This window comes from Sinocyclocheilus grahami, unplaced genomic scaffold, assembly GCF_001515645.1.
Source record: "Sinocyclocheilus grahami isolate Dianchi unplaced genomic scaffold, SAMN03320097.WGS_v1.1 scaffold646.1, whole genome shotgun sequence".
Taxonomy (NCBI): Eukaryota; Metazoa; Chordata; class Actinopteri; order Cypriniformes; family Cyprinidae; genus Sinocyclocheilus; species Sinocyclocheilus grahami.
This window is the reverse complement of record NW_015505825.1, coordinates 2,204,004-2,214,472: the sequence shown is the minus strand read 5'-3', so window position 1 is coordinate 2,214,472 and position 10,469 is coordinate 2,204,004. Positions and strand designations below refer to the sequence as shown.

Below are 10,469 nucleotides of genomic sequence, written 5' to 3'. Positions count from 1 at the left end.
TGTAAACATTGTCAACTTATTTCGCAAGTATGGAGAACAGCGATAGATGGACGGACGCTGAAGTGCAGGCACTTGTAGCAAATGTAGCACGGCCAGTTGTCGTTGGAGATTCTTAGTCCTCCTTTCCGTTCTTTCAATCGCTTTACGTATACGTCAACTTTCCATGTTCATTATTGTGAAACCCGCGAGACACAACAAACACACAGCGCCGATCACAGCGTCCTCCATCCTCCTGTTGTTAATGTTGTTCTTCTTTGTTTCTGTTGTTGAACGCCGCGCACAAATGACGACGCTGTCGACTGGCTTACGTCACTTCTTAGTACACACTCTCTGTGCGAATGCAACCCTTTAAATGGTACTGGGTAATAGTTCATGCAAAATCGTTCCAGTACTTTAGTACCGTACATTTAGTTCTGGAACTAAAGCAGTGCGAAAGGCCCTTAAGAGACAAATCTAAGTACCATTCATATCAGATCTGCAGCCCAGAGTACTGAGCTCATTTAGGCCCTAGCCCGGCCGTGTCCGACAGCTCATCAGAATCACCGGCCCGAGCCCGTCTGAGCCCTTCTGCCAAAACAGCTTGGACTACTGTTTCAGCTATTAAAATAGTTCAGGTTTGTATGTAATAGCAAAGTGATTATTTCGTTTGGAGCATTTTTTGTTCGTTAAATATATATATATTTTTTAAAGTAACGACCAAGTGGCCAGCGGCAGACAGTGAGTCTATGCTTGATCAATTTAGCCTTCTCAAATCATCACGACTTGTCTAAAATAAAATGGATACATCTATAGCTATAAAACAGTTCAAGCATATAACAATGTTTAAACGTTAAACCTAGATAAATGTGCGCTGTATCCAGTAGTTTGTGCGGAGAGTGGAAGCTGAAGCACGCTTTGCAGGACATGAAGCGCGATCACTTGCATTTTTTTCAGTAGATACACAGTCATTTTTGCTCATAAAGGTAAGAGTAATACATAATTCGTAACTGTGAAGGGTCTACTTTTATTTGTGTGCACTCACAATATCAACAAAACGTTGTGCTTTTATAAAATAAAGAAAACAAACATGATGCGCTTTCTGCCGTCTCGGTCTTGAACAGGAGTGCTTCACAAAAATTACTTTACTCTTCAGCTGCGCTAACGGCACACACCATACATACTGCTGCGGGACACTAAACACCGTCGGCACGGTCTCGTGTTGTTTCCACCAGCGAGGCAATTTTTTTCATCACTAATTGATAGATGTCTAAAATATAAAAAACAAGGAGAAGCCTAAAACAGGCCCGAGGCCCGGCCCGCGTCTGAACTATGACGTGAAAATTGTCCCGAAGCCCAGCCCGAGGGGTGTGAAAAAGTCGGGCCCGTGCTGAAATGCAGGGCTCTAGAGCTCATCATCGTTATATACACACAAGTGTTTAAAAGAGTGCTGCAGGGACACAGAAGCCCAACAAACTACCTGAACCGCACAATCTTTAAAACCCTTTTAACTTCAACTGACTCCTTGTGATTTAAAACACAAACCTTTGGATTTCTTCAGTGACTCTTCGCCTTTCTTCTCTTTATTCTTTTGTTTCCTTCTCTTTCTCTTCTTTCTGCCGTGATGATCATCATCATCATCTTCATCGCTGGACACTTTCTCCACTTCATCCTGAGGGAACACCCCTAACGATGGGACAGAAAACAACCGTGAGTGACCCAAGTATAACCCGTTTCACTAAAGCGGTCACTCGTCGGAGAGCTCACCTTCACTCAGGTCTCGGAAACTTCATCCCACAGAGAAAGAGAAGATCAGACACATGGAGTTAAACCCAGCAAACACTTTTAATCACGTTCACCGTCTGCACGAGTCGCTTTTCCTCAAAACAACAAACAAAACTTACATCTTCACAAACTTGTAAATCTTGGATCTGTTGAAGCTCTGTATATTCGAGTGACTGGCCCCCTCAAAAAGACGGTCAGCTATTGCACCATAGTCGAACTGAACAAGACAAATAACATTACATACATCTACACACGATCATTTACACACATGCACAGAGAAACAAGCAGACAACCTTTGAAAGCAATTCAATAGCGCTTGTCTATCTCTCTCTAAACACGGCATAACCAAACAATTAGTTTATTTAAGCGCCAGGAGTCTCTGATCATCTGTTCACTAAAGCATCCTACTGTACTTCTGTCATGGACTGTTCAAATAAAGCAATAATCCCCGTGAAGCTGTGGTTTACAGTGAATATATAACAGCTAAGAAGCATTGTTACGACTCGAAGCAGAGTCTAAAACCCCTTAGCTGTTATAAATTCACTGTAAACCACGGTTTCACGGGGGTTACTGCTTTTATACAGTTAATCCATATACGTAGTAAGGTTTCACAAAATAAAACGGAGCAAATAAAGTGTAATGATATTAATAAAAACAGTATTCTTCCACCAAACAATGTAGCTCCTCAGAAACAGTTGTGGTTGCTACAAAGTGCTTGCCGAGCAACACACAAAGGTAAAGGTGTGTGTTTGTAGAGTAATTTACAACAGCTTCGAACGCGGCTCAGCCAATCAGAGTCAAGCACCGGAACTAGGGCTGGGTATCGATTCAGATGTCCCGATTCGCAAGCTCTCGATTCGATTCTCGATTTTTATTACATTCAGTGAATATAGTTTTAATACAAATGCTATTGATATTTCTAAAAAATGAACAGTAAACATCAGTTTACAAATGGTGAATTAAAAAGAAATTAAGCCACAGGCCTGTATTTTAAACCTATTCTTTTTTTGTATGGGTCCTTTTTTAAACAATAATAGGCTCTATAAAATGTTCTTAATTTTTCTGGTAATCAGATGAAGGCATAAAACATTAATTTAATTTATCCTAATCAAATGAAAATTAAACCCTTTTATTTTTATTTTTGCCCAGCCCTAACCGGAACTATCGGTTTTATATTAGTTTTTGCACAACACCTAGTTTGTCTGCTACGATGCTCAGGCATCTGCAGTTCATAAGAATTTAGCATTTAAAAACATTTGGGCAACAAAAAGAAAGTTGTGTACTGCACACACCTGAAGAACAGGTCCACACGTGTCGTCATCGCTAGCGTCCACGCCGTCTGAGAGCAAATACTCCTCTTCATCACAGTCTGACGCCAACGACAAAGCATCTCAATCAAAGGACATACTGACAATTCATTCAAATCATGTTTTGCTTCTCTTTACAAAAAAACCAGACGAAATGACAACGTAACAAGTGGTTGCACGCACGTCTACGTGCAAAGCGTTAAAACTCGAATCTTAAACACTGAGCCCTTGAGAAGCAGACGTCACCATGTGCGCACTGTGATCTGAGCGACATCTACTGCCAACCACAGCACAAACAAGCCTCAATTCAGACGCATAGCACATAACCCTGGAAATGTTGCAGAGGCTTCTCCTGTTCCCTGCAGTGGACTTCAGTTATTCAGTTACACCGCTGTGCCAGTGCTACGACAAACACACTTATACTAGAGCCGTCTAAATTAATGTGTTAACGGTGCGATTAATCATTTTCAACATGCTAAACTGAACTAATTTCTTCCCTGGCATCGTTTGGTTAGTGTTACAGTAGACGATATACACAAACACCAGCAAGCACGAAAAGACAGGAATCCAGCACTGGTGCGCTGTCTGTCAAATCTTTAGATTACATTTTTAGATTATGCATTTATTAATTATAGCTTATGTGAAGTTTGTTTTAAGTTTGCTTAAATTAAAAGTTATATTTCTCTCTAAAATCTTTGTAAAAAAATATATATATTTAATTTTTTTTTATATACACACATTTTTTTATTATTATTTATTTCTTTATTTTTAAGTCTACCAGGGTTGGGATGGGTTCTACATTTGCACAGTTGCTTTCTGTTTTATATTATTATTCCCAGAAAAAAATTCAATAAACAGTAGTAAAAAAAAAAAAGTTTTATTTCTCAAAGCCTACTAAATGTTAAAAACAACGGCTTTTGCTTTTACTGTAACATTGCATGGCTATAATTAATGGTTAAATTGTGGGGAAAATGCATTTAATAGAGACATCAGTAACAGTGTTGGTATCAATGATACTGGCCTTCATTAATAATAGGCTACTTCGATGCCATTAAACACGTATTTAAAGTGTTACAGTGTAATTATACATTTAAGTACTGAGTAATATTAATTAACTACATGTACTCACTATATAGTTAGGGTTACTTGTACTTACTATTATAATAACAATAAATGATGCATAATTACATGCATGTACCAAGGACACCTTAAAATGAAGTGTTACCATTTCTTTTCTACTGGTATTAGCGCGTGTACCTTGGGTTTTCCGTGAGCTTTCTGAGAGGGCTTCAGTCTTGGTCTCTCCAGTGTCTTCACTAGACTCCAGTTCTGCGCTCTGACCGATCTCTCTCTGCAGATCCTCGATGGCGTAAGGAACTTGATCAACGATGGTGTTAAAGATGTTGCTGCCGATGGCCTTCAGCAGGACCCGACTGAAGAGCACACAGGATATATACATATATAGTCTCATTTTTAACTAAGATTTGTGTTTTTATGCATTTATCATCTGAATGAAGCAGGGGATGTCATACTCTTTGGTTTTGGCCATAGTCTTGAAGAAAGGCTCAATAAAGGTCTGGTTCTGCTCTGCTGTCAGCTGGAAGAGAGAAGCACGAGATCAGCCTCATTCATACACAAACACCAGAGTAATACAAAGTATTTCAAGCTCTGTATTATACTGGGGTTAGTCTGACAAAGCTGTAAATCACAGTAATGAGAAGCAGCTTGAGAAACAGGACTAACATGAAGCTGGTTAGACGAATAAGGCTTCTCGACACGCTCTAGTCTGGTGTGACAGATCTCTGTATCTGCAGCAACACTTCATCTGTGAAGCTAGAACCATGTGAAAACTAATCGAGGATAAATCTAAAGTAGTTCTGATACGTGTGTGTGAATATTCAAGCACAGAGAGACTGCTAACCTGCTTGTTTCTGCACGTCTCTGAGTGGCGCGGTGTTATCTGCTACACACTGAAGCACGCATGACGCTAACGGTGCTCAGCGTCTACATGAACATCAGCAGAGCTGCTCTGAGAGGAGACTTTAATAATCATGTCCTCGTTTTACTTGAGAAAAACATTGTCAAATACACAGGTCCGCCACAACCCGTCAAAATATACTTCGACATTATAACATTAATGTTCTTTATAATTAAATAATTTAAGCATCGTTTTCAAGGAATATCATGTTTGTCCATGTTTTAACTTTGGCAAAAATAAAAGGAGTTGAACATTTTCCGTTTGATAACATTTAAAACATTAATTAAAATATTAAAGTGTGATATAGATATACAGTAGGGCTGCACGATGACGACAACAATCATAATTGTCGATTATTCCCTTGAAATTGTAATTGCGATAATTACGATTATCACAATTTACACTGAATGATGTTTATACCACTGTTTGATGCAGCTGCATGCCGTATTTTTCAATGAACACAAACCAGCTGAAAGCACACTAACTGAAAAACCTTTAGTGCTGTTCTATAGTATTACGCCGCAAATGTCAACTATACATGGGATTGCTTTCTTTAAATGATAAAAAAGTTAAAATATGAATGGTATTATAATGTTATATTAAAACTAAAACAATGGGAAAACCCTTAAGATAAGATGTAGAAAGAAAACGCATCTTAAGCACGCAGAATAACACAAGTGGACTTTGAACGATTAATTGCCGCTTTGAACGATTACGTAATTGTGGCATCCACACTTGTAATCGCGATTAGAAATCTGATTAATTGTGCAGTCCTAGTGTAAAGCTTTATTTAAAAAAAAAATGTCATTAAAATGGTTTCAAGTTTGTTGTAATAAAGGATTTGTTCACTCAAATAACTTGTTCTTTTAAGAGTCATTGTTACTGATAAGAATTAGTGTTTAATATATACACTGTGATATTTTCAGAGACGATTATCATACCGTTACAACCCTACACAGAACACAAAACTACGCTTCAACAGCTAGGTTTACATGCAGCCAAATAATCGCTTTATAATGGGATGCACGGCTCAATCAGAGTGAAATGTCTTCATGTAAACCCCTCGGTCCATCAGATTTGAGCACCATCTCAACGTGATAATCTGATCAGCAGGAAAACTTCTTCTCAATGTATGTTTATTTACATAAACTAGGCAGTGGAGGAGACTGGATTCATTCAAAAGAGCATGTAAAGCAATGCATTAGTGCAAGAACAGCACCAAACATCATAATGCGATGACTTTTGATGCCACAGGCGTACCTCAGCAGAGCCGACGAGGGCCAGTTCAGTCAGATAGAGGTCGAGAGCGTGCAGGAGGAATCCGGCCGGAGCTGCGCTGGAGCTGTGCAGGAGCTGAGCCGAGAAGAGCTGCAGAAACTCACTCACCAGCCTGCAGGAGGAGCACAGGCCGAGATCACGCTGCGCTCGCAACTCGAGCTCCTAGAAGACCATTAACACCCAACACTGCTGGCCTACCACTTCAGCTTTTGTTCGGTTAAATAATCTAATTCAATCACAAATTACTCGCATATCAATTTGGGCTGAGAAACTTGTTCAAGCTCTTGTTCTGTCCAGGCTGGACTATTGCAATGCTATACGTGTCAGTATATTACATTCATTCGGTCTTGACTTGTCTGACTATAACAGCACAGATTGCCTGATTTTGCTCTATTTCGTCAACAAGAATAGATTCAAACAGTCACAGCTAAGCGTTGCACATCTCCATTCAAACACAATGATTCAATCACACATTCATAAAGACAGTCACTTGCTTCGTTCCTGAATGAATCAGCCGTTCGAACGAATCAACTGAATGAATGACTCAGTGATAAATTCAGTGACTTGCCGCCACCTGCTGGCGGATTTAGTTAATTTTTAAAGCATCATTTCAGTTATTTAAATCATTGACTATTTCTATATTCAAAATGTTATATTCAAAACATTAATCTCAATATGAATTTAATTGCACTCACGCCGCCTCATTAAACGTCTGGAAATATACCTACAAACCACTTGTGTGTTCTTCTGTGCAAATTAATCTTGGTAATACTGAGTTTATTTGATCGGTAACTTATTCTTTTGATCACATTGTTTTAATTAGACATTTTGAAAAAAAGCTTATAATAATACTAGGGATGTTAGTCGATTAAAATTTTTAATCTAATTAATTACAGGGTGCTGTGATTAATCAATCTAATTACTCGCAACCTAAATTTGGCAGTGAAAATACCCCCAAAAGATCATTTAAAGCTATTTGTGTTAAATGTTTCGGCTACAATGGCCTAACAAAGTATGGAACATAAAAGATGATTCGAGAAACATCTCTGCATTTTTGTTCATGCAATGAAAGTCACTAGTGGCCAAAACAGCTTAGTTACCAACAGTCTTCAAAATACCTTTTATATCGTGCCAAAGAAAGCGAGTCATTTAGGCTTGAAACACCATGAGGGCGAGTAAACGACAGAATTGATTTATTTTTGGTGAACCATACCTTTAATGTTGTTGTTGTTGTTTTAATAAATGAAATGATATTCTAAAGAAGAAACCAAAACTACCAGCAGCTGGTGGTCATGTCTTTATGAGTCGATTCGTTCAAACGCATGATTCTTTCAGGAATTCAGTAAACGGCTCACTCTTTGAATCATGCCTCGTTTGAATCACGATTCGTTCAAAACACGGATTCATTCAGAAACTAAACATGGTCATGTTGCTCGGAGACACACAACAACTCTGCTGTGGCTTTATTGGTAATATTTTCGTTGGCAAAATTGAACAGAAAGCACAATATTTTGTTTACATTTTGCACAATATTAAGTTCTTATTTACTGAACTGTTGTATAAAATCACATTTGCACTCGTGTTCTTCGTGACAAACACAGCACTCGTGTGATATTGCTTATCATATGATATAAATATGAGAAACTCATACAAGGGCATTTTTTGCCACAATATCTTGAATTTTAGGGCATAACTGCATTTATGGAGTTGTTGCTCTGCGTCATATTTTGTGAACAGTCAACTGTATGAAATGTAAGATGATCTACATGTTTGGGTGCGGGGCCAATGCGTTAAAATATTTTAATCGCGTGATTTTTTCATAACTAATTAAGTTAACGCGTTAAACTGCCAGCCCTAAATACACTTTTGAAGTTGCCAAACAGCTCAGCAAACACTGAAGAGCGTTACCTGGACTCCCACTGCTGTCTCTTCAGCATCTCAAACACTTCTCGGAAAACGAAGCGCACGAGCTAACAGAGAAAAGACAGACAATGCTGAGATTTACAAAAAACTTGCAGGTAATAATGCATGTAAATGATTCCTCGGGTACACAGATACAGCAGATCAGAACTGACCTGGAAGTATTTGTCCATTCGCAGTCTGTCGATGCCGTTCCACTCTCTCTTCATGGTCTGAAGAAACGTCTTCAAATACAGGAACTCTACGGTTCACATCCACACGAGAGAGCAAACCACAGACATGCAAACAGGTGAGTAGGGTTGGCTATCGGCTGGGTTTTTCGCCAAATCCATACTTTAAGACAATATTGGCTGGTTAGATGGCAATGCTGAGCTAAAATGTTTGTCCTCTCTCTCTTCACCGTTCCCACATCTCAGACCTCAAGTGCATAAAGTATTACCCTTTTAGACATAGCTTTTTAAGAGTAAAGAAAATACTGTATAAAACTTACTGAAACAACCAGGGGCCAGTTGCATAAACTTAGCCACCGTATTAAGACTGTGTCTTCAGAACTAGTTTGACCAACTAGCAGCTGCCAATGGGTAACCAGTCTTACTCCTCCAACACAAACAAGACCAATCTACCTTTTCATAATTGAATTTAAGTTATGACCAGTCTTGAAGAACAATGATTAGATGACTAGGTTTTTAAGACTAGTCTGAACAGTTTATGCAACTGGCCCCAGTTCTTTATTTAGTTTCTCGTACCATAACGAGATACTTCAGAAGACAGAAAACCAAAATACCTACAAGCCACTGTATGCCCCAGAACTCACTGATCTTCTGTCGTGCATGTGTGTGTGTGTGTGTGTGTGTGTGTGTGTGTGTGCACTGAAGCAGCTCGGGCAAATGACAAACTACCAACTTCACATGTGACAAAAATTATATAGTGCATTGACTTTGGCTGCAGTTATTTATGAATGCATTATTGTAATGCACTGTATGAGCACATGAATAAATGTAGTTATAACAACAACTGTATATTTATTTATTGTTATACCTTTAAAAAAAATGCATTAAAACACAACACACAATGTCAGATGTAACATGGAATCTGCATATATTGTAACACACCAAGGCTTTAAGTAAAGCCAAACTGTCCTGTTCATCACTAATAGAAAGATACAAGGTTTTCTGTAGTTCATTTTAGGCACTTGTTTGAAGAGTTGTACATGCGAAGCAAGAAGATGTGCAGACCTGCAGATGGATGTTCTTGTGCTAGAGCTGTAAATGTGAACTTACGGCTGTCGAGCGTCCGGAAGCTGTGGAGGAGCCTGGAGATCTTTGTGGACAGTTCCTCCTACAATCCCAAAAACACAGACCGGTTACTGACAGTGTGTGTGTGAGAGTGAGAGAGTGAGTGTATAGTGTGTGTGTGTTAGAGGTCTGCACAGGCTTTAAACTGAAGCCCGAACCCGACCCGTACCCGAGATCGTCTGACCCAGCCCGACCCGACCCGAGCGGCACAGTTCAATTTAGAGCCCGAAACCGAAATCTTTTTTTTTCTTCCCCACAACGAATAGCCAATTTTTTTTTTAAATGCTGTATTTCACGATTGCATGCAACAGTCAGTAAACAAATACATGTAAAGAACCAGAATCATTAAGTCTCGGCCAGTTCACAAGGCAAAAGAAAAAACACTTAGCAGTTATGAAAGTTTATGAACATCAGGTGCCTCGGTCACAAATTCTGCTGAGTTTTTGAATGGTTGTATACGACAAGACGATCATTCTTCCATCATGCAGAGTATGCTCATTTTCGTCAGTTAAGGCTCGTTAGCATTCGGCCTGCTTTAAATCAGACACAGAGATGCAGCTCTGTACAGTAAGATTGAATGCTGTATTTCACGATTGCATGCAACAGTCAGTAAACAAATACATGTAAAGAACCAGAATCATTAAGTCTCGGCCAGTTCACAAGGCAAAAGAAAAAACACTTAGCAGTTATGAAAGTTTATGAACATCAGGTGCCTCGGTCACAAATTCTGCTGAGTTTTTGAATGGTTGTATACGACAAGACGATCATTCTTCCATCATGCAGAGTATGCTCATTTTCGTCAGTTAAGGCACGTTAGCATTCGGCCTGCTTTAAATCAGACACAGAGATGCAGCTCTGTACAGAAAGATCGCATTTATTTGAATTAGCGAAAGAGAGAGAGAGAGAGAGAGAGAGAGAGAGAGAGAGAGA

General features: G+C 39.1%; 1 protein-coding gene across 1 annotated transcript in view; it reads right to left on the bottom strand.

The window, feature by feature from the left end:
* rrp1 (ribosomal RNA processing 1) overlaps positions 1-9,582 on the bottom strand; it is a 17,595-nt gene extending 8,013 nt beyond the window's left edge. The window contains exons 1-10 of the mRNA XM_016242160.1: positions 9,525-9,582; positions 8,400-8,485; positions 8,233-8,294; positions 6,307-6,436; positions 4,601-4,665; positions 4,326-4,501; positions 3,054-3,130; positions 1,881-1,978; positions 1,744-1,763; positions 1,522-1,662 (exon numbers count right to left, since the gene is read on the bottom strand). Coding sequence (XP_016097646.1) covers positions 1,522-1,662; positions 1,744-1,763; positions 1,881-1,978; positions 3,054-3,130; positions 4,326-4,501; positions 4,601-4,665; positions 6,307-6,436; positions 8,233-8,294; positions 8,400-8,453 — 823 coding nt within the window. The 5' untranslated portion in view covers positions 8,454-8,485; positions 9,525-9,582. The remainder of the gene's footprint in view (positions 1-1,521; positions 1,663-1,743; positions 1,764-1,880; positions 1,979-3,053; positions 3,131-4,325; positions 4,502-4,600; positions 4,666-6,306; positions 6,437-8,232; positions 8,295-8,399; positions 8,486-9,524) is intronic.
* Between the last annotated feature and the right edge of the window lie 887 nt (positions 9,583-10,469).